The sequence below is a fragment of the Ciconia boyciana genome, chromosome 12 (genome assembly GCF_034638445.1).
Source record: "Ciconia boyciana chromosome 12, ASM3463844v1, whole genome shotgun sequence".
Classification (NCBI taxonomy): Eukaryota; Metazoa; Chordata; class Aves; order Ciconiiformes; family Ciconiidae; genus Ciconia; species Ciconia boyciana.
The window spans coordinates 23,049,266-23,073,409 of record NC_132945.1 but is presented as its reverse complement, the minus strand read 5'-3'; the positions used below and the strand labels follow the sequence as shown (position 1 = coordinate 23,073,409).

Below are 24,144 nucleotides of genomic sequence, written 5' to 3'. Positions count from 1 at the left end.
TTCCATGCATAGAGCGACAGGAAAGCATGCAGGCAGGCATGAGGTACATAGGCAAGCAGGCCACTATATGCAGCTCCATGCCGTATTTCCTAGGAAAGGAAAAACATTTCCAGTTTCATTCTGCATCTGCACCCAGGACTGCCAGGCTGCTATCCTCTATTTCTGCCTAAGCAGTGGCTGCCTGATTTCTCAGCAACAGGGATGAGGTTTGGAAGTCAGCAATGGGGCTACCACGCTAGCCATCACGCATCAAAGGGAAGGAAGCAAGCTGGCAGCGCTTCGTGCAAGTTGAAGCCTCCCACAGTGCTCCTGCTCAAGACAGCTTATTTAATTTAAAAAAAGGCAAACAGAAAGTATACTGGCAAGAGTGCTCGTTTACAGATACGTACTGCATCTCTCAGAGGCCCTGGAGGGAAGAGGGAGCACATAAGGATCTGGTTTTTTCCTAGGCGGGCATAGATTTACTGGAAACCAGAGATTACAGCCTTCTCCCCTCCTCCACATTTGTGAGGTTTGGTGCAGCAGCACACTCGCTCTCATGTCAGATGCTGTGGTTGTGGCTGTGCAGACACGTGCATCCATCCAGTCGAGACTACATCCATTCCTCCATGCCTCAGCTTGTGTTAAAAACATCCAGTCCCATTTTGCCCTGTGAACCTCCTTCACCCTCATGCATCTGTATCAAGACACTGAGATTCCAGGAGGCACTTCCCAGTATGTGGGGCTTTGGTTAGGCCCTGTCCTTTCCACTGTGTTAAGATCTAATACAACAAACGGTGGTGGTGTAAAGACAATCAAAGCTGTTGCAAAGCAATAGAAATACATACCATTTTCCACTACAACTTTGAGCTTACATTGTAACCACCTTCACTTTCTTGTAGGAAGGACCTAAGGAAATAGTATAACTTCCATGTGAGGAATGCTCCTCCTTGCTTTGAGATCCCACAGAAAACTGTAGGTTTGATGCGCTTTTGCATTCTGACAATTTTTGATCCATCTGCCAGAATACCTGGTACTGAAGAATAGCAAATCAGCGTAGCTCTGCTTGAAGGATAGAGGGGGTTCTTGTTTCAGTTCAGAGTTGAATTGACTTGATTGGAATGAATTGTTGCAGATCTTTGTGAAACCCTTGGTGTAAACACGAAAAAAACCATACAGCATCCATAACAGTCAACTCTGGTTTTACATTTAAAAAACTGCAGCTATGCTGAATAAAAGCAAATCTGTCACTTAATGCAAGGCAAATATCAATCCTTATTCTTAGCCAAAGAAATTCATTATACTGTTAATACCAATAGTGGACTCATCTAAGTTATGGAGCTGGGGTTGCTGCAATCTCTTCACAGTTCTGCCAATACACTGTGTGGCCTCGGAAGAGGTAAAGAGTGAGAGAGGTGAAAGACCTTGAACAACTTCTCTGGGCCTTAGTTTTCCCCAAGGGAAAACTGGAGATACTTACCTGTTCAGAAAGGGGGGTTGCTTTTCATTCAGTACTTTAAAAACCATGGCTTGATAGCATGAGAAGTAAAAGCTCTTTCAGCTGCTTTGTTTTAATCTTCTAGTAGCACGGAGTGGATTGATCAGCGCTGTATATTGATTCAGTGCAAAAAAAAGGAGTAAAACAGGAATAGTGTGGAGACACGGTTATATGTTACATAGAAACCTGTCCTGCTTTAAACTGGCTTGGTTAAATCTGTCCAAAAAATCGTGACAAAAATACATTTTGGTTTATCTCAGATCAATTAGGAACAGATTGAAGCTAAAGAAAATTAAAAACACTGTTCAGAACAAGGCAATGCCATGTGCAGACAAGCCTGTAAGAAACCACATGGACACCATCCTGCAAGCCTCGTAACAAGCTTTTGAGAGCTAAAGCTGTCATCTTCACCTTTTCAATTCTTAGCTCTTACATTCCTTCTTCCTAAACCCAGAAAGAATACACCAAGAACAATTCAGATCACCTGTGTCATTACTGAGGATTAAGGAGCAAAGAGTGTAAATCATTTCTTAATTAGAAGTTGAGGGGAATAGGGTGGGGGCATCATTAGGCAAACAAAGCAAAGCACCTAGTACAATAGGTGGTAAGTAGACTATTAGTCTCTGCTAAGTACTTCTTCTTTAGCCTGAATCAGGAAAAGCAGTTTAGGGGAGAAAAAAGGGTTTTAGCGTGAACATATCCCATCTATCTAAAGATGTGCTAAACTCAGTAGCAAGGCCCCTCAAATTAGTAAAGGGATAACATTTACATAAAAAATACTCTGTGCTTTTTCCTGAGTCCCCACATCAGTTGATCTGCTCAATGCAGATGCTAATTGAGACCATGGTAATCCGAGTTTACAAAGGTGCTTGATGGAAGATGTTAAGCAAATGGTTCTTTGAAAAAACGTCTCTCCAGCCCATGGAGCGCAACAAATTGGTTAGGTCTTGTTTTCTCTTGCAGTTTTGAAAAGAAATATTGAAGCCTTGAAATATTTGCCCTGGCTTTGTTGCCGCAAACGTTAGTTTTGACTACACAGAAAATACTGAGATAGGGATCCAGAAACTCCTGTTGTTCCCATCCTAGCTTTGCCAGTGAGCGTCTGCTCAGTTAAGCCCCTTTGCCTCTTTTTTTTTTTGTCTCAGTTTTTCAGTTGTGGCATACACAGAGGAAGGTGGGGGAGAGGAAGGTATGCTGACTCCAAACAGGCTGCTAATCCTCGCCAGAGAGCAATTAAGGCAGCATTCACAAAACCATTTAGCTTTTCTGTTCCTCACTTCTGATCAACTTTTTTTCCTTTTAATTCTTTAGGCTTACACGTGAACCCCTTGACCCTTTTCTGTTTTATGGTATCAGGAAGGCTATTCCTCAGGTTTCGTATTTAATTTAAAACCTTATCCTGAAGCTGCCTCCTGGAGAGCTTTCAATTTCTGTTGAAGTTGACAGGAGGTCTATATACACTACAGGCTGAGGCTTAAGTGTACTGACTGTCAGGTCACATACACCTTTCTAGTTCAGAAAATCTACAGTAGAGAATAATCATGTGTTATTAAAGGAGAGACTAGCTGATAAAACCACCTAGTCTCCATTTCTAATGCCCGAGTCTACTAAGCATAAAATATGTCTTCCTAACAGCGTAACTGTGACGCGAGTCGCTCTGTATTTCCCAGAACTAAGAGCATCAGGAAGGATTTTGTCCATTTGTCTTGGAACTGACACGAGTTTTTGTCGTGATCTACTATCAAAATTGGACATTTAACCAGATAAACTACTCCATTCAGCTACAGATTTTCCTAAGCCAGCTGCAAACAACAGTTACTGTATAAAAAGGAAGCCATTTTCTAAGTGCTTTCAGCGGCACAAGTTTAAAACCTAACTTTAAAAACCAGCATTCCAGCTGCCGTGCTGTGTATTGGCATAGGTATCAATAAATCCCAGCGACCTCTCACTGCCTGTAACAAGGACAACACTTTAAAGTTCAAGGTAGTATATTTCTGGAAGCCTTAACTTACTATTTTTCGGTACCAGAACAAGTGTACAACACGAGTCTCAGTATTTCGGGGAAGTTTTTATTTTTAGGGTATTGTTTTCATGCTTATATTCTTATTCCAATTTTAAGAGGAACTGGCCAAGCAAACATAAGTCACAGCCCTGGGTCAGCTAAGGTCTGTGAAATTTCTGATTGACGCCCATGGAAGAGTCGGGAAGTTATCCAAATAGATCACCTTGCCCCTACAAACTAGAGCACACGGAGATATGTGTGCTTAGTATAAGCATTACTGTAGGACATACCGCTCACCAGAATTAAGATGTAACATTCTGAAGTAAAACCTCCATAAAGTAGCGTAAGGTCATACATTTGTTTACAAAGTATATTAGTCCCATTGACTTACAAGAGAAGTCTCCAAGCATCTTTATCGTACCAGTTTTCTGTTTGATAGGCAACACGGGAAGGGCTTTAGCATTTGGCCCCTGCTCCTACTGGTAACACCTGTGGATTCCTTTTAACATGCCTTCGCAGTATAATCACTCAGGTTTCTGTGCTGTGAGGAGGTGTTAAAACACTCCAGCAGCGACTAGTGTATTTTGACAACTTCTTCCTATCAGTGTCCTGCTGTGAAGGGGATGGCTGCAGTCAGGCAGCATGCATCTTAACAAGGAGTCAAAGTAGGCAAGCTTTTCCAGCATTCCAGCTTTTCTCAGAACACTGATTGGAGTCTTATTTTGTTCTTACCTTACCCTGTAATTCTTCACCCATTTGAAGTGTCCAGTTATGTAAAGAAAGAAAAAAGACCACTAAGGCACTGGAAGAGAGGAAGCAACATATACATTGTTTTATTATCTTCCCCTAGTATCTGTACTAAACGTTCATTTTACTGAAATTAGGGCTAGAAGTTGCTCCTTTAGCAGCACCACTTCACTGATAGTTCATCAGGGGCAGGTGAGTCACAGGCAGTGTTTTTCCATCGTGCATCAGATTACCGGTAGAAGAGTGTAGATTAAGTACAGTCTTCCTGTGCTTTACAGGCTGTCAAGCGTCCAGAATTAATAACTCCACTAAGGCACCTCCGTGTCCTATGTTGCTGAGAAATGACACGGCTACAGAAATTGAAACCAAGTCCTCTGACATGTCCCCTAGAGCATGGTATGGCAGCTTGAAAGGACCAGGGAAGGGTGAAACTCATTTCTACAGTTTCAGTCATTCCTTGAACCAGGTATACAGGCCTCAGAATCTTGCCTTTTTCAATAGCATTAAAATAATACAAGTTAAAAAAACAAGAACCTAAAAGAAGTTCTAAAAACCATCTTCAGAGCTGTAAAAAGCCAAAATTGATACACTTCCTAATAGTGTCAAACATTTGAAAGTCCTCGTTTCAGTCACAAAGAACTTTTTATAATAGTGAAGTAGCATCCAGTTCAGGCTGTATGCTGATGTGTCATCTTTTCAGACATGAACTCCTGAGTATGTCATTTGGTCACCCTGTGTTACCCCAAGAGGGGATGCGTCAGCGCTGTGTCCATAAATTGTTCTTTTAAGGAAAGATGCTGGAGCCATTATTGCGGTATGATCAGTTGGGATTCTGTGGTTAGCACGTGAAGGGTGCAAGAGTTGTCCGCTGGTAGGTGGAGGACTTAAGAACCGAGCATCTTCAGCCAACCCAATAATAGGAAGGGATGGAGCTAGAGTCATGCAGATGTTGCTGGTCTGAGGACCGCTACTCAGAGAGTTTCTGGTGGCAGAACTGGAACTGGAGAGGCGAGAAGGAAGATCAGGTTCTAGTAGCCAAGTTTGGCCGGGTGCAAGTCCACTTTGCTGCCCCTCATCCTGGGATTTTAAGCATTTGCAGCAGCAAATTCCAACACAGGCACCGCCAACAACAAATGCCACAAATACAGATCCAACAAGAAGGAACGGCAGGTACACGGGCACTGAAAATGGAAGAGTGATGTTAGCCAACCATTCACTCGTGGGGTATTCTAGCTTATATTCTGTTCTTCATTCCTTAAGACATGCGTGCACCAGGGAGCAGGCCAGAGTAGTTTTACTCTCAGCTCTTCTCTTGCTGCAGCAAGAAGATTAGAAACTGGCAATTGCTATGGCAGGCTCATTCGAAAAAGCCTAAATTACAGAGGGTCAGACCAGTCAGTCCTATAGCATCTGCCATTTATACCCATGCAAGAGCTGTTCCAGTACTTAAATTTGTGCATGATTAAGTAGAAATTCAGACTTGTAACTGTTTCAGCATATAGTTAGTACCTAAACTGCTGTTGGGTTGCCTATGGAATCTGGGTTTGAGGGCTACAAGCATTTTTACAAGCCAGAAATTAAGCCAAATGCATTGCTTAGAGGCACCCCCATGCATTACCAGAGCAGGTTAGCAACACACGTGTTCCACCAGGGATATAAACATCAGAGGTGTTACCGGATTACTGTGTTAGTAGCTTAGAGGCTTTTCTAAGAGTAGGACTGACAGAAAGGTCTTCTGAGTGAAGCCCCAAGTTATTCCCTCTTCCCAGTGAAGGGAACTGAGTGGCTCTGGCCCACGCAGCCACCAGAATAAGCACTGTGCCTGGGCTCCACGCCTTTCTGCTGCAATGCTTACGGCTTGGAGCTCTGCAGGGCAGAGAAACAGAGGAAGGATCTGGCTGGTGCCACCACGGGAAGGTTGCTCCAGGGGATGCAAAGAAGAAAGCACATCTGATATCACCCTCCCCATCTGCTAGAGGCACGGGAAGCTTACCTGGCACCGGAGGCTTGGGGCTGGGCTGCTGATGGTCACCAGGGCACCGGCCCTGATCCAGGCGGGCCTCTCGGGACGAGCAGCAGTAGCGCAAGCTGCAGGTCCCGCAGCACAGAGTGGCCTCCGGGCCATCGTAGCGCTCGGGGCACTGGAAGCCGCGGTGCCAGCGCTGCGGGCCGCCAGCCCAGCCGTGGCAGTACTCGCCCGCCTGCCCGGGGGGGCACGGCAGGGCCAGCAGCAGCACTAGGGCACAGGGAACCCCCCTCGCCATGCCGGGTCACGCAGGCTGTCCACCTCTGGCCGCTTGGCCCACACTGGCCTTTTTTTTTCCCCCTCTTCTTTTTTTGAAGGCAAGGCACACACCACCGCAGGCAGCTGCAGAGCGCAGTGCTCCCAGACCACCAGCTGCCCACCGAGGCACTGCCTAAGCTCCTGTTTCAGGAGGTTTTATCTCTTGGCCCGTGACCTGCCTCTAATCCCCTCTCTTTACAGCAACAAAGAAGGACCCACTAATTGAAAACCATTTGCAGCTACTCCAGCTCCACCTTCCTCATCTCTCCCCTTTATTCCTGCAGGGAGCAGCCACTGGTTCCTCCTGGAGATGGGACATCTCACACTCATGGTTAGGCATTTGGGCTCGCAGGGCACCCTTAGCAAGGCTGAGGAGTGCGGGATACAGACAGCCCAGGGCTACCCTGGTACCAAAGCTTCATTCCTTCAGGGGCTTGTCGAGTAGCTGAAGTGTCAGAGGTGGGAGGCTGGGGACTGAGCTGGGGACAACACGGGATGACAAGTGAGAAATAAAATTTCCAGAGCAGAAAGAAAATACAGGGATAACCAGCATCTAGTGGGCTCTAAAGTGTAACTGGTACAAACTGATAACAAGGTGATTTTCACCTTGTTTAACATGGATAATCAATTACATAAATACAAAGAAGAAGATTTTAATCTGAAAATGTAGGAAAAATTAATTTTGAAAGCTCTAAGTTGGTCTAATTTCTGTCTCTGCGGTTGAAAACCTACAGGCTGAAAATTTTAAAGGGTCTTTTGCACTTCTGCTTTCCCTACACACAGTGCAATCCGTGAATTACAGAGCATGTTTCAGGGGACAAAATGCCTATTTCAAGATCTTGGAAGTTTCACCTACACAGGAAAATCCTACAGTGTTACAAAGACCCCATAGCAGCACAGGAGTGGTAGTGACCTCTTCATCTTTGAACTAAAAATAAAACCAGACCATTTGTAGTCTTTCTTAGTCCCCTTACAAGTCTAACTACTCGCTATATTAACAGGATCCATGTCTGAAGCATCGTTAGCTTAACTGCAATGAGGAAGAAAGTTGTTGCTAATTGAGCACTTTGAAAAGCAGGGAGTTAGGGCAACATCTTTTGGACCAATATCCTGGTAATTTGTAGCACTATTTGCAGCTTGCTTGAAGCTTCCAAAATGTATTCTTGACTGTACACAAAAGCTGGTTCCCACACAATTTTTTAGGAGTGTTGCCACTGATTGTAGAGGTAGGCTGTCCAGTGATGCAAACTTTTAGAAACATTTGCACAAAATTACCTCCCTTCTGATGATCTTTTGTTTTAATATTAGATAACAGCTTGCACATTTATGCTTTATTAACTATTTGATAGGTTCAGTTGAGTCATATTTCAATCTGCCAAAGACATCAGCGCTCATCACCTTTGCCAGGCAGTCACCTTCCGTGTATCATTTTTTAATTGGCTTTTTGGTAAACCTGGTTAAAGAGATCCTTGGATTCACAAGTATTAAATGAAACCTCTGCTTAGAACTAGAGACCTTTCGAAATCCTGCTCAGCGCATTGAGTTATGCATTTTACCCTGCTGCATTTCAGCTCCACAAGTGTAAGGCTGGCTGACTGCATAGGACCTAATCCTTTAAATCCATGGGCATGATCTAGAAAATATGGAGCAACCTCAACACCCTTTAAAAGACAGCCAGAGGTGAGTGATGTACTATCTTGGATTGGACTCTCAAAGCACTGAAGTGATACTTTAAGCCCAGAGCTATATTTCCCTTAAGGCAAATTCTAGTTTATTCACACATTCAACCTCAGCACTATTAGGCCAGACTAAATACTAACTTTTATTATTTGTCGTTAGGGGAAAAAGCAGCCTCAGACAGGCTTTAAGCATGTGCTTAGCACTTTGCAGAGTAAATAATAAAATGTATTTCAGTAAAGAGAATGGGATGCAATTATTTCCTCCCATCTTCCACATTAAAAGAGTATAAAGACAGCTGCTAAGTCAGGTATTCAAATGCTAAGAAATGCCTGAAGTTACTCATTGCATTAACACTTTGAATGATGGCTGCCCTTACATGATTTCCTCTCTCTACATATACACTATCGTTAACAACATGGTCACGTATTATTTTTTCCTGCATAGGAACTACCTCACTTAGGAGGGATAAGCTCTTGGAAACTAAATGCAGAGTTCCTGTTCAGGGTCTGTGTGTGTGTTTGTGTGTGTTTTGGGGGGCATTTGTTTCCTGATTCAAAATCTTGCATCTTCATTTTGTCATAGTCTGTTCTGTTGCTGTGATGTCTGCTCAACCACTGTGGAAGGAGATTAATGTAATTGTGTATAAAAATTGTATATGCTTGCATAAATTGTGACCCACTTTGAATTTTGACAGGATAAAAAGGGCTACATGGATATATTGGGGTGCTGGTTGTGAACTACAAGGATAAATCATGAATAAGTTTGTATTCTAATTCCTTATGTTCAGTCACTCTCAGCTTTCTTAGTCTTTCACCTGCCAGGGTGAAATTTTTCATGCTTGTTCTTTGCCAGCTTTGGGGAAGTTTTAAACAAAAATAATCCAGCCTATTTTGCATGAGAGGACAGTGATGGTCGTTTCCCATTATTAACAACAAACAATCTTGTTACCTTTTCTGAGTATCCCTGCAAGCCAAAACAGCTTGAGCTTTGCATTTACAAGTTACCATGGAAATAGCCCTTAGAGAGAAGTCTTTTTTTTTCCATGTGAGGGTTATTTCTCTTATTTAGGGAAATGTACATTCCCCCTCGTGAATTTTATTTGCACAGCAAGATGATTAAAAATTCCTGTTATTGTAAGCAGAAAGCACAAAGTGGAAACTTCCTGATTTGCAGCTGCTTTGCCTTCCCTGCAGTCCCGGTGCACAGTATCAGTATTTTACAATCTTCTGTAATGTTGAAGATTGAACTCTGCCACCAGATTTCAGGTATATTCTTGTCATTTCTTAATGCCAAGTGCACGTTCAATACAGAAGAAAAAACAAGGGAAGAACTAATCCCTCTCTGCTAACAGGAGTCTGCAGTCCAATGGCCAGATCCTGCAAGGTGCTGACCAGTTCTCTCCTGATGCTGCGTGTGCTCCTTCCCTCTGACATCAGGTCAGTCAGCGCTGTGCTGGGTGCTGGCTCCAGCCCTAAATAAAATACAGGGAAATATGGGAGGCACAACGAGAATGCCCTACAGTAACTTAGTTCTTTGCGTTTCGTGAGTGTGGCTCTTGAGTAAATGCTGCCTATGAGAAATTATGCAAATATTCTATGACAGGTAGCCAGGTACTCCATATACTTTATTTTTACCATGCTTGATGTGCACCGTCAATGCCACCTGCCTCCAGCTGTTAGCTGCAAGGCTGGGGAGCCCTCTGCAACTCATTATTCCTCTGAATGCTTCACACGCGAAGGTGGAGTGTGGATGTATGGTGCTGGCCGGAGAGCCTTGGAGAATGAAGGTTTCCGCTTAACCACTGAACATCCAGCAACCTCCTTCTCCCTGATCTCCCCGCTGCCTTTATGCACATTGAAAGATTAACGCAAGAGGGAAGGAGCTAGTTGAGTGTGAATGTCGAATTGAGAGAGGCTCAAAGGTGAAGAAAGAAAGAATCAGACCTGTCTAAGCAAGGAAACAAGGAATGAGCCGGAGGGAGAGCGTAGGCAGGGAACCAGACTTGGGAGACTGAATCGTGGTGTGAACAGGGAGCCTGGTAAGGAAGACTGAGTCAAGACATGTAGGAAGGAGAGTTCTGCTCTGGGGATCTGGGGGACTGCTTGTGGTGTCAGAAAGAGAAAACTAGCTGGAGCATCAGGAGTTCAGCGTAAGCTAGAAAGCAACTGCTACCTGAGATGGCTGCTTTAAAGCTATTTAGGGACTTCTGTACTTCTGCCTGCCTCACCCTGTGCCACCCATGCAGATGTTATCCCCCAATGGATGAGGAGTTTAGGGGAAGGGGGAGACTGGGACTGACAGGGCAGAAGAATCATGGCAGGAGGCAAGACTCAGGAGAGATTGATGACTGTGATTTAGAGGGAAGAGGCCAGCTGGGATGGAGTGGAGGAGCCCACTGCCTGGAGATGAAGACTTGCTAGGCAGGTTCCGCTGGGGGATTTCTGAGCCCAAACCGTGAGCCTCACGGGACTGAAAAACAATGCAGTCTCATACCACTGAGCAGTTCTGTTCCTGCTAAGCTGTTGAGGCCTGATTCTCTACTCACATTCGTGTGACGCAGCCGCAGGGAGCTACTCCTCGCACATGGGCTGGCGCTGGCAAGTGAGAGTCCCATAGAGCAGTCTCCTCATTCTGGCTCTGTATAATGCAGACAGGTAGCTCCCTGCAGTGACTGCTTGCTGACTGAAGATTTGTCCTTTAACAAGAGTCCCTTTATTAGTAATTACGGTAGTATTGCTTTATTACCTTATCATTAAGGAAGTGAAGAATGCAGGAAAATAAAGGCAGTAATTCAGGATAGAGCCAGGAGGCCCATGTGCCAAGGTGATGGGCAAGCACACATCTTTCTCTGCAGGTCATTACTGGAGGTTGATTAGTGAAGGGGTGTCATCCCTGAACCAGCGGGCATGCTGTGGATACTTACTTAGCAAAATCCATGCTCTGCCATTGTAATGAGGAAGCTACAGGAGAAGCTAATAATTACTTGAGTTTAATATAATGAAAAAGAGCAAGCTGCAGCATCGACTGTTTTCTGAAGATACAGATTTAAGCCTAGTGTCAGGTTTTCTTTTGTGATGTGGTACCAAGGTGTCCTTATGTTATTGAGAAAATAGCTCTCTGTAATGTAGGCTTGCATTACTTCATCTGTTCTTTAAGTGCTTTGGCCAGGTTTTAGATGAGACCAGACTAGAGAATCAACAACATTAGTGTCTGTAAAAATGTACGCTGCCTCTGCAGAAGAAAACTAGCAGACCTGTAAGCTTATTAGTTTAAAAAGGGACACAATCTCTGCATGTTTTATATAGAAACAATTACTGCCTATTAGAAGCCTGTTGGTTGGCTTTAGTGCGTGTGCTCATGTGAGCCGTGTCCTGCTGATGCCTGGCTTTACTTTATCAACACGCGTGCAGATGAGAACGATGGCAGAACAGGCACTGTGGAGCATTAGCAGCGGAGGGTGCTGGCGGGAGTAGCCAGCTCTCCTTAGGACTAGAGAGCTCTCCAATTTACTTCTCTTTTTTTCTTCTTTTTAGGCAGTTTAGCTTTCTTCTTTTTTAAGTGAGCTGCAAATTTAACTGAGTATCAATTTCAGAAATGTTCACAAAGCTTCCACAAGCAAAAAAAGAAAGAAAAAAGAGACAAACAAGCACATTAGCATTCTGCTTTGAGAAGTGCATGAAAAAGAAGACACCTCTATCTTTGATCTATATGTACAGTTACAACAGTTTTTGTGTATACCTAATACTCACAGTCCCACCTGATCCACGTGCAATGACTTGCCTAGTCACAAAAATCTAAATGGAGCCTGTTAGCTAGGTTGCCACCTCTTTAAAAACAAAACCAAGAAATATTAAAACCAGTCAGTACTGTTCATCTTCCTCAGCAAAGAGAATGGGACAGAGGTGGCTCACATCAGTGGATTTAACACCGTTAGTCCTTTTTTGGGGCATTATTATTTGACTGAACCAGCTATTTCCAACAGACTTCAGTAAAAATTCAGGTCTTAAATTTTCCTCGAGTTAGACTTAGCCCCTTCACTCCTGGTGATTTTCCTTCTTTCCTCCTCCCAACTACATGTCTGTTTTCTCCTTCCTGAAGAGCCAGCCTCATTTCTGCACTTTTCTACCACAAGAGGAGTCTTTTGAGGGAGGAAATAAGGTGTTCATGTGTTCCCTGCTGGGCTCTTCCCTCTCAAATGAGTCCTCTCTTGATGTCAGCAAAAAGCCGGACAGTCCAATGGCCCTCCTCACCTAAAAAGACAAACCACCTATTGCAAGCGGTTACTAGAAAAGAGAATGGCAGAACTCTTTGAGATGGTGATTTACTGAGGTGTGCTTTTTGAATGGTTGTTCAGTCTGAATGCTCTTGATTGTTCATATACAATAGGCCTGATTTTCAAGAGGGGACAAGTCCTCCTAGCTTCACTGGGAGTCAGCAGGAGCTGCCGGAGCTCCGTCTGTGTAAAGATCAGGGTGAGCTGCGTCTGTGTGAAGATCAGGCCCAGGCGGTGCTGAACAATGCTGCTGTAGCAGATGGAACCTAAAGATCAAACACAGTAAGAGTTAAGCCAAACTTTCATTGCTAACTCAAATCACAATGTGTTCAGAGTTCAAACAAGTCTGGATATTTTTTTGTATTTAGTTAGTTGTAAGTTTTTCTTTTTTTTGAGATGCAGCTGCTTCAGAATTTAAAGGATTAAAAGGCTGAAATGCTGGAAATCTCAAAGGAAAACCTGCTTTTAAAATCTCCAGCTCTGAATTGGATGAATATCTGACCCCTTCGGCTGTTATTATTTTCTGTTGAATTTTTCTGCAGTAGGCATTTTCTAGCTAAGTATAAAAGACTGCTATCAGAGGCTTGGCGTTTGTATCTGAACTGAAGTCAAGTCACTGAGAAGTACCATGACAGCTTGAATCATGCTTCATAAGCTTAACTGAAGGTCTTCGCAGGCATTCGGGTTCATCAGAGCATGGTCAGGAATAAGTCCTGACAGGGTGTCTGTTAGGCTGTGGAATAGCAATTTCATTTGTATTTCTGTGTGTGTGTATTACCTAACTGACAGTCAAGGAAACTGTGCAAGGTGCTGTATAAAATAATCCAGAAATAGTTTCTGCCCTAAGTTGCTAATAGCCTTCATGTGAGGCATTCTGACTGAGGAGACATACAATGAAACAGTGGGACTACGGTGCAGCAGTGAGGTCAGCTTACTTGTGAGCTACCGTTGTTGATGTCTTGCGAGTCAGCATGGCAGAGCATGCCTTTGAGGAGGAAGTAGCTTTGTGAGTATTTAGTTACAAGGACCTTCTCTCAAACAGGACAGTGGAAAGTGCAAAAAAACCATAGCCTTATCACTGAAGTTTTAACAAGCTGGAGGCTTTCTGTGGACTAGCGGGGAATTGGAATGAACATTTTCCTAGCGATTGAGAGATGGTAGAAAAGGTGAAGACTAGTCATGAAGATTTTGGAAACTGGTTGAGGAAAAGGCTGTGAAGATGCTGCAAATAAAGAAAAGAAACTTATGCTTGATAGGAAAGAGAATAAGGAGTCAGCAGGGAAGACTCAGAGAGGGGTAAGCAGACAGAATACCGTTATATTTTATCAAGTTGATAACCATAACAATATGTTGAAAGTCTGGCAGTGCTTCTCCTAAGAACACTTGAAACACTGAATATAAAGACAAGAAAATTACTAGATAATTTCATGCAGGAACACATCCTTCACGCTTATATTAAGAAAAGAAGATGGGATAAGGTAGACGCCTTTCTAAATTGCTTTCCTTTTGAAATTTCTATAGGGGCAAGGTGATGTAGTAAATGGAGGTTTGGGACCCAATAGCTGTAAGTTCCAGATTTCAGTCAGTCCCAGAGAAAGGAAGACAGACACACAGAAAATACGCAAACCAGCAAAGAGGCAATCCTTTCAAAAATACCATGTCACGTAAGGGTTTTCAGAAGACAGTTAAGGTGCGTGATGACTGACCTAGAACAGGTCAGTCCCAGTGCTGTACTTAGACTGTAGGCACTGTATTGGGGATTAAATTAAGCAGTGATTTAGATGTCCATCGCAAGACTCGTTCTTCTATTTCTTGGTACAAGTCTTCATAGTGCTTTCTGGTTACTGCTTGTTTCTTTCTTGAAATTACTTTGATGTCTCTTGTGATTGTCTCTCTTGACACTTTCTTACATTCTGCAGACACAAGTTGCGATCTGCTTGGCAGTTCTGCAATTGCTCTGACACTTCAGAGAAACCTTATATACCATCAGTCACTTATCGCTGCTTTGAATTTGCTGGCAGACCATGTGCCACTCATACGTTCACTGTGGAATTGGCTTTATCTTTGCTGGCTTGTGGTTTGGGGACCACCTGTCCAAGCCCTCATTTTAATCCTTTTTTTTGTGATTGCACTGGCAAGATTCATCACACCATAGCACAGGGAAGTCTGCAATAACTGGTGTGGATGTCTCAGATTGTAAACCATGAAACTGTGCCTTGAGGAGCAAGGGAAGACCCCGGAGATAATGCCTGTGAGCATGGGCTGCAGACCCCCCTACCTCCAGGCTATTTGTCCGGATTTCTCACAGAACAGTGTGTGAGCAAACCCTGTGAAGCTGAATGTTGTTTGTTGCTTCAGTTTCAAATTACAGCTCTGCCACACGGACTGTAATAAAAGCGGAACTCAACAGGATAGAAAACCGTGTGATACAGCAGGGATCAAATCTTTTTCTCTTGCCATTCTCCCCATTTCCCTCAGAGTTACATATGGGATGAATTTGGCCCTAGAGGTCTAAAAGGTCCCGACAACACCCATGTGAACACAAACCAATGAGTTCTGCACGGCATGGATAGATCGCGGAGGGAAGGCAGCTGGGAAGTGCACTGAACCGCAAGCACTGGCATGTACAGTAAAACTGATCACTTGGAATTTAGGCAAGGGGAAATATTTGAAGAAGATAAACAGTAAACCAAACTGTTGCCCTCACAGAACCCAAGCCTTTCTAGAAATTCAGAAAAGTTCAGTTCACTTAGTACTTTTACTATTTTACATTTGTGCTCTGTGGCCATTAAAATAAGAGCCTCTCTGAATGATTTCTGAGTAGAAGAGGAAGCAAAGTGGCCACACGTCGCTATCCTCCTATGCCCGGGGAACAACAGAAAATGCTGGAGAAACAGGGTGTCCTCCCTGCCCCGTTCATTACCAAGAGGTTCCGATAATTCAAAGAGGCATTGGTATTTCTGGATACTTAATCAAAGCCAAACCTCAAGGTGAACCTCTGAACCTCTTTCAGCTTGACCGTTACGTCTTATAAGTGATGTTTTAATTTTCATCTAATGCCAAGAAAAGTCTTTCATTCTTCCCAGCTGGCATCAGAGATAAGGGACTAAATCCCCCAGACATTAAAACATCGAACAGTTCTGTCATGCGTTACTTCAGTCTCCTGCTCAAAGTCTTTTTCTTCTTCCTGACCGATCTCAGATATAATGCAAAATAATCAGTGAGCAAAAAAAAGGGTAGCAATTTAAACTGTGGCTTTGAAGGTCAGCCCATATTCTGGGCTGTTGCCCTTCTGAGAGGTGTCTGTCCTGGAGGGTTAACTCAGGCTGTTAGGCCAGATCTACAATGGCTCATGTGTTATATCAGGGTAATTACATTACTCTTAGGATGCACTAGGAATCGGTTGTGGGTTACAGAACTGCACTTTCGCTAAGATCCCTCATTACTGATCCTTTTGCCCCAAATGAACTAATGAATACCAGGATACGTTCATTCACATCGTAGTTTTGCTGGCATAACTGTTCCGGTCCCATATCACACCTCAGTCACAGCCCCAGGTATAGCAGCCACATCAGCACAGGTTTATAACGTTGCCGTTGTTAGTCAAGTGCCACACACATCAAGTGTGTGCTCCCAAGTGTGGGGCTCACTAAGCCAGAGCTTACCTTATCTGTCACTTTGGCTTGAGCTGGTGATGTGCTTGGTTGAATATCTCTTCAGTGCCTTCTACTGTTAACTTCCAGTTGCCCCCCAACTCTGAAAACTACTTGTCATTGAAGCCTTGCGGGCTGCTCGTATGGGACTTTTAGCACTTGGCCAGGGCCAGTCCCACACGCCCTGTCCTTGCTCCCAACTCCTGATTGCCCACAACGTGCTCATTAAATGACAATACCATTGGTGGGGTTTCACCACACAACAGGGAAAGAAGGGAAACATGGAGACCTGCACAGAGATCTCTGCAGGGCTCTCTTCTTGCTGTTAGGGATGATGCCAGGAAGGGGGAGGAGTGTAGCAAGCAGTCCTTCATGATGGAAGTCTCCTTCTCCAGGAGCCAGCAGCCAAAGCGAGAGATTGGTGTAGCTTTCTTGAACGTCAAGCCTTGCGGAAGACCTCTCTTAAGCAGGTATCTGTTTTCACCCTGAATGAGTGTGCATCAGTTGCCACCATAACTGATAAGGCTTGGGGCTAGTTCTATTTGGTTTATAGAACTAGTAAGCATCCTTATCTCTCCCAAGACACAACCTAGCGCAACATCAGGGTACACAGGACAGGGTGCAAGCAATGTCTTGGCACTTCTACGGACAGATCAGCAACAGCATGGCAGAAGCGTGAAAAGCTACACCTCTTCTCTCAAAGAACACAACTCTCATCTTGTGTCTAAGCAATAAAACCCTGTGTTCTCTTCCACCAGAGGGTGCCAGTGACTGAGGAACCACCGGCCTTGGCAGCCCCTTGCAGGAATTGCAGAGACCCCTGTACTCGGCCGGTATCCTAAGGAAAGAGTGGAATACACATAGCTGATAAAACTTGCATTTACTTTTAGCTCCCTCCTTGGAAGGAGAGATATTGCATGTTGACGGAGTCCAACAGAGCTGGCCACAAAGCCCTGGTGCGGGCATGGAGGTAATTCGAGAGAAACAGCCCCGTTTTCTGTTCCAGCCGTTGGCTTCGCCCTTGCTGTGAGATGGTGAGAAGGGAAGTGGTCGACCCCCGGGGTATTTTCAGAATGCACAGCTTGCTTGTAGCTCTTGGTCACACTAAAGCATCTCTTTGTATTCTTAACCAAGGTTAATATTAAGAGTCTTCTAAGGCCTTTTTCAAATTCCCCTATTCCAATGAAGGGAAAATTTAAAGGGCCAGTTCCTCACCTGAAATAAAACTTTTCAACTTGATTAATCATCAGCTGAAGGTTTGGCGTAAAATCTTTTATTTCTTTGACAGAGAAGATAAAAATAGCCCATTGTTTTCCCATTTGCCATATGTATTCACCTGTCCCATTAGCAGCAACAGCAAATTTTATTACCTTTTTCTCCTGTTAGCTGTCTAGAAAGAGCAAAGCTAGGCAACCCCAAGCTGGAGCCTGTTTTGTCTTGCATGATATCAACATATGTATTACATGAATTTCAATTGCAAAACCAGCAGTGCAATTCCCTTGTTTTCAGATCAAGCCATCGATCATATTCCCAGCGTCCCACTGAAAGTCACGAGGTTGCACATTTGAAATAAAGGGCACTATTTGGTCTGCACATCTTCATTAATTATTAGTGTCTGGGCTGAGTGTGCAGAAATAGCCGTGGGCTGAGTCCATCCCTTGACTTGTTACCTAGGCAAGTGTGATACGGACTTACTGACACTTAATGAAGATAGAACTCTAGGATGAGATTTTATTTGCCTGTTTATTTTACAGAGTCACTTTTCACAGTAGAGTTTCACTTCGGTATTGTAACAAATTCATGAGATCTGCTGTAATGTTAGGCAGAAATAACCTGCTGCATAGACAATCTGGTGGGACAGGAACAGGAAGACATGGCAGAGACAAGTGGAATTGTAAGATTAAAGAACCAGTCTTCAGCTGCTCAGTTGAGGCATATGTTATATATGAATGAATTTTTTAATCTCAGCTGGGTGACATTTTCCCAGATGCAGAAGTGTCACCGAATGGAACGATTTGTTGTGATTGGCACACTCCCCAGAAGAGGATATTGCCAGTAAGGGCTGATGACATCTTAGGTCAGGACTGCAGTGCACTGTTGAGCCTTGAGACTGAAGTAAGGGCTGTTGCAAGGCAGGGTTGAGTTTGCAGAACGTGTGGCGGCAGCTTGTGCTCTGCCTCTGACACAGAGCATGTTCTGAACACATTATTAAAAAACACCGATGGCATTTCTGACACAGCATGTGTATAAAACCTCCACTCTGCCAGTTTCTCTTTTGATTCAGGTGGTTAAACTGAACTTGAGGCTTTTAGTTTTACTAATTGAAACATACAATTGATAATTTGTCTCACAACAGAAACTCAGAAGGGTAGAAACTCACAATGGAAGGGTAGACCTCAATAATTCGCTTTATTCTCCCCATACGACCCTGAAGTCAGAGGAGCAAGAAGCAGAAGGACATCCCATCCATTTTATAGCCAACAGAGTGGCTCCTATTCTACCTCCAGCTGTTGGTGTGTGGCTGGCACTTCTCTGGGGCTGGCACCCCTTGCAGGTAACTGAAATAACTCCAGCAACCTTTGGTAGCCTGAAATAACTCCAGCAACCTCTGGAGATGTGGCTAGCCCAGAATCAGGAAGCTGATCCTCTGTGCACACCCCTCCTTGGCCACAGCAGAGGAGAGAGGGTTCAAGAAAAGAAAACCGTAATAAAATCCAACTAACTTCAAACAAAAGAGATCTGGTAGAACATCCTTCCAGCACACGATTGTCTCCTATGGCATGTTGCCTAGTGCTCTGCTAGTAATCCTAAGTATGATAGATGAAGTTTGATATGCACAGTGTCTGAGAAAAATTGCTGGTTGTCAGAGCATCAGCAGCCAAGACAACAGCTATGTTTATTGACTTCCAAATTGCAATATAATCTTAGTTATTGGTAAACCCAGTGTTGTCCAACCTGACACTCTCTGTGGAAGCATAGCTAATGGCCTTATAGACAGGATGGCAGCTCAGCTTCATACTGATCATGCATGTTAAACTGTCACTGTAACACATTGATGTATTGCTGTACTGTTTTTTTAAGAACTGATGTTCTCCCTCTCTGTCTTTAAACTGCTCTGGTTTGAGGTCTTATAGCCAAAAGCAATCAACAGATAAAATCCACAAATGTGCTTATTAGACAATAAAGATATAATAGGAGAGTACAAGGAGAGTAAGAAATTATTCACACTAATGGAAATAATAGAATTACTAAAGGGAATATCAGCTTTAGGATTCTGAGGTTGAACAGCAAGGCTAATCTTATGTAAACCTTCCTTCCTCTTGCATCTCTCCAGCCTTTCTAATGTAGGTAATTATTATACTTCCTTAACTGAAGTTAGTCTTCCCTTGAGCAGGAGGTTGGACTAGATGACCTCCAGAGGTGCCTTCCAACCTTTTCTTTTTTTCCATTATTCTATTTTACAAGCAGAATAACTGATAGAGGGACTGAATGCCTTACACACACAGTAAATTAACAGGAAACACAGAACAGAATTCAGAAGATCGGACGCTGACACTATGTCCCTCTGCATGGGGCAGGCATAGCCGAGGGGGCTGTGTCACACCTGCCCAAACCGGGGAGCGAAGGAGAAGTGGGTGGAGGTGGCTGTGGCCACTGGGATAACATGATCACCTTTTCATTATGGCTGTGTGGCAGCAGCCAGACCATGCACTAAGTGCCACCAGAGTCACCTGAACTTACAGAGACTACACACCTAGTGCTCCTGGAGGCATGTGATTACCATTAACATCTCAAATTTCATTTTTGTTTGCTGCCCTAAAAGTAAAGCTGAAGATCTTGAAAATGTGATCAAGATGGAAATAACACAGGGCGGTCTGCCTGGGCCTGCAGAGAGCCTGGAAGTTGAGAAGCTCGGAGTCTTCACCTCTGGGAGATGCCACAGACAGGTTAATTGTCAGAGCCTGTGCCACCAGCTTTGTGCATGGGATTAATTAAGATTCATCCGGGCCCAGTGTGCTCATTTCTGTGCTCCCAGTGGCACCTCTACTTCTGAAAGCTGCATCTGTGGCGAGTGGCTGTAGACACACTGTGGGATCCAGCTCGGTCCCAAGCTTCCTATCAGGGGATCCGTGTGTCCTAAAACAGAGGTGAGAAGGAACACAAGGACAATGCACGTGTGCCTTCAAGGCAGGGCAGTGCCTCCAGCACATGGATGTGAGTGGATGCGCGTGGCTGTCATCTGGAGACAGAATTCTGCCTGCGTACTATTAAGCAACCCCCTAACTATGGCAGAACTGGAGATAGAAGCATGACTAACAGGTTAAATAGGATAAACTAAGGTAACTCTGTTACTTTGGTTACTAAACTCTTTTCTTTCCTTAAGAGGTTATAAATAACTCAGAAAGCTGCCTAGAAGAAAAGCAATACAGCCCACTACAGAAACTTTTCTGAGAATTAAAAAAAACTTAAGAAGGGAGAAAGGACTTCAAAATTTCCCAGATCAATAGTCTCAACAGGAGAAATGGTAATAAAAGTCTAAATGACATCCACACAGTTTCATTCATGGACTCTCAATGAAAGGAGTGACATCTGAAATATATAGATATTTTCTTAAGATTATACTAGGTCAGCATTTATGTAGGCAAAAGAAAAATTTTATGCTTCCATTTGGAAAACAGATAATACGATTGAACAAGATCTTAGCTGGGCAAATATCTGCAGTTTAATGAGAGCTCAGTATAAATTCTTACACAGATTTATTTATTCCCATGGGATGTTTCCATCAGGTTGCACAAGCCCTGCTGGAGAAATTGTAGGAAGGAAGATCATTTGGAATCACTTTTGCAATCTTGTACACAAATAGTCTGGGCAGACTCAAAATTTTGCTCAGTAAAGTATTTTGTTTAATGTTACAAAATACAGAGTGATTGGTAGCAAATTATAAATGTTACGAAAGCACTTCTCACTGGACTGAATTTCTTGCTGGAATGAGAAACGTTAAGTTCTCCCTGCAAGGGGATTTCTTAGGAACAGGTAATTTCAAAATAGCTCCCAAAGCCATGAAGGGGTAGATTCTGTCTTAGCAGCCGAGATGTACTGAGCATTGAAGTATTTAAGAGGGAGGTAATGATGTGTTTGGTGAATAAGGAGTAGAAAGATGAGAAATCCACAGCTAAGGCACAAACTGATTAGTTCTCTGTTTTGTATGTGCACGATCTTGTGAAAGGGGGGGTGATGAAGAAAGAAAGAAGGAACATCAGTGTCACATATGATTTTGAACATCTCAGTAAGAGGATTTAAGGTTTATAATTTTTTTTTCTTCACTCGGTACGGCTTTGTTTCCAAAATGATCGTATTCCTTTCCTCTGAGGCTCCTGAGCTACATTCACTAAAGATGTGCGTGGCATAGTTCACAGTGCGCAGTGTACCCTGTAGCATGCTAGGAATAACTTATCAATGGACTGGCTTAAGGGGAGTGCTTTGCTTTCGAAATGTTAAGTGAAACAAATGTTACAGACTAGCTTTATTATACAGATCCTGAAATCTGAACAAAATAAAAAACTGCTTTTCATCCGTATGAAAAGAAACTTTATTGGATTTTTCCTCAAGTTTGTTTTGTTCTTTAGTTAAAATCTTCATCCGTGGGCTGAAAGGTCAGTTTTTCTGCTTTGCCTCACCTTTTTGTTTTTCATTTCAACCTTGTAGAGAATTGACTAAACTAAATTGGTCCAGGAAAATTAAATACGAGCTCTAGACCTAGGCTTGCTCTGCTGACGAGCAATTGAATTGCTGTGGCCTTTAAAGTATCTAGCTTGGGTTCAGCAGAAGAGAGAAAAAAGAAAGAGGAAAGATTTCTACTGAAAACAAACTGGAAAGAATTTGCTTTGCAGTGTTGGGTCAGGTACGAGCTGCTGGTCTGTCAAGGCTAAGTTCTAAGCCAGCCATATTTTGTTGATATAGACTACATTACAGTCTTCGCCTTCTTCTAGAAGGCATATGGTCTCATCAGCATGACAAAGTAGTAGTTGCACGGATTATATTAAGTATAAAGAAGAAGAATTCTACCTTTAAGTGTCAAGGCTAAATTTTCTGTTAGATATCTTATTAAGATTAAAAAAAAAACCCAGAGGACTTTCTTTTGTGACTCTTTCTCCCTATTTCTCTAGGCAGGCATCTTACACATTCCTCCTGCTGTTAACATCGTAATCACTGATGTGAGCACCCACCTAATTCTTCCGAAGCTTTTACCACAGGAAGTTACCAGCACTTCTGCCTGTTCAAAAAAGGTTGGCTCAGTAAATAGTGGGACACACGCCAAAGCTCCCTAAGTGGAACTATCTGCATACCTATTGTGTTTCCCTTCTGAGATTTCATATTACAGAGAAAGTGTGGGAAAAGTGAGAAATGGGAGTTGTTAGTAAGTGTTTATTTTCTGACAATACAAGTATAAACCAGTTCTTCTGAACTGGAATGACATTATCCAGGGGCAACAAGGTTCTCTTTGTGGGTGGGTGATGCAATGGGGTTTTCAAACTGATTTGTCATCTTGAGTTGAGGACGATAGTGCCAGACCAGCAGTGGATGAGTAAATGTGATAGGTTTGCAAATAACAGTACAGACCTATATCTGATAAACACTTTCTGTTCTACAATTTCCAGTGACGCTACAAGCGTGAGCCAGCTGGCTGCTGTTTTATTCACCTTGCATGGGTTTTTTGTCCAAGGGCATGAAAGAGGCCCGTGCTTCTTCACACTATGGACTTTGTCACTACTTGGTAGCTAAGAGCGCAAAGAGTTGCTGGACAAATTGCTCTCTGTCAAGTTTGCTTTTAGAGTGTCCTTGAAGTACTTTATTAGACAACCACATATTATTTTTCCAGTTCACTGTGGAGAAACATTCATGCTTCATCTACCCACATACCAGTGTTAATAGATGTTCAGTCGGCACGAGGCAGGACTTCGTCATTGGACAGTATTGTCCAACAGGCTGATCAAGAGATGAATGGGATACACCATTCTTCACCGCTTCTTCCACTGCCCTTCAGTTAAAGCAATCTTGCGACACCGAAGTTGAAGAGATTAACTTTGAAGAGACTCTATTCCCTGCACCAGCCCCCAAATTAAGATTGCTTTCTTTAACAACACAACAACAAGACAGACCTGAACATAGCACATTACAGAGCAGCGTGCTTGGCTTCAGGGCTCCTATGGGTGTGGGGTGCACCGGCATAAAACCAGCCAATCCATTCACATGGGGCTGGGACTATTGGAACAAGACTGCCCAGGCCACATGGAACCAGTGTGGTGGTAACCGGTATGGATGGATGTGAGGATTCCTCCAGTGCTGGACTACCCTACATGGGCTGGTACTGGTGTTTGCAAGTGCTCGGGCAGATCTAGGCAAAGGACAGCAGAGAGTGGAGAGGGGATTGGAGCCATTGTCATGCTTAGCCCTGGGGAAACTGCTGCTGCTAAGATCATTATTTCCCTCCCGACCCCATCACCCTTCTCCAATGTTTTTTCCAGTTTATTTCTGGAAGCCATTTTGACCCTGTCAGCAGTGAACAGAGATGGCATGGAAGTTCTGGGATGATATCCCTTGGAAATGTAACCTCACAAAGCACATTGCAACTTAGAACCAGTGCACGCTGGAAGAGGCAGACATAGCTCATGGGCAACTGACTTCGGAAAGATCAGGGAGCCTGACCGGAAGAAGGGGTGAGTTGGCTGTCCTTAGAGACAGAAGGAAAAACATATACATTCAGTTTGCCTTCCCTTGAAGTTTGCCATTGCCCCTATACATAAAACCACCAAAGATTTCACCAGACTATATTATATTTCGAATGTATAAGTACAAAGTCATCTTGCTGTCATTTGCTGTCACTCAGTGAGTTTAAGCCCTCCACACTCCGCTGGTGACAAATAACCTGCAATGGTTCATCTTTGTTCCCCAGGGTGCTTTCCCTGACAATGGGATGACTCAACTCAGAAATGTTGACTAGATGAGCACATGATTTCACAATAAAAT

At 43.5% G+C, this 24,144-nt stretch overlaps 1 protein-coding gene and 1 long non-coding RNA gene across 4 annotated transcripts in view; one reads left to right on the top strand and one right to left on the bottom strand.

Annotated features, from left to right (window-relative positions):
• Positions 1-24,144, top strand: part of LOC140658547 (uncharacterized) — a 57,928-nt gene that overhangs the window by 27,975 nt on the left and 5,809 nt on the right. For 2 of the 3 annotated variants that reach the window (XR_012044763.1, XR_012044761.1), the window contains exon 4: positions 22,284-22,403. The exons of the other annotated variant lie outside the window; for it this stretch is intronic. This is a non-coding gene — a long non-coding RNA (uncharacterized lncRNA). The remainder of the gene's footprint in view (positions 1-22,283; positions 22,404-24,144) is intronic. 3 annotated transcript variants of the gene reach the window in all.
• LOC140658752 (protein shisa-1-like) lies at positions 4,923-6,490 on the bottom strand. The gene is made up of 2 exons (XM_072877528.1): positions 6,220-6,490; positions 4,923-5,407 (listed from the first exon to the last, which is right to left on the bottom strand). The coding sequence occupies exons 1-2, from the start codon at positions 6,488-6,490 to the stop codon at positions 4,923-4,925; spliced, it is 756 nt and encodes a 251-aa protein (XP_072733629.1).

What these genes read in the sequence shown, in the direction of transcription:
- LOC140658752 (XM_072877528.1), bottom strand. Translation starts at nt 6,490, where the DNA reads ATGGCGAGGGGGGTTCCCTGTGCCCTAGTGCTGCTGCTGGCCCTGCCG. An exon ending in CCCCAAGCCTCCGGTGCCAG is followed by an intron (nt 5,408 to 6,219) that starts GTAAGCTTCCCG and finishes TTCCATTTTCAG; the next exon opens with TGCCCGTGTACCTGCCGTTC.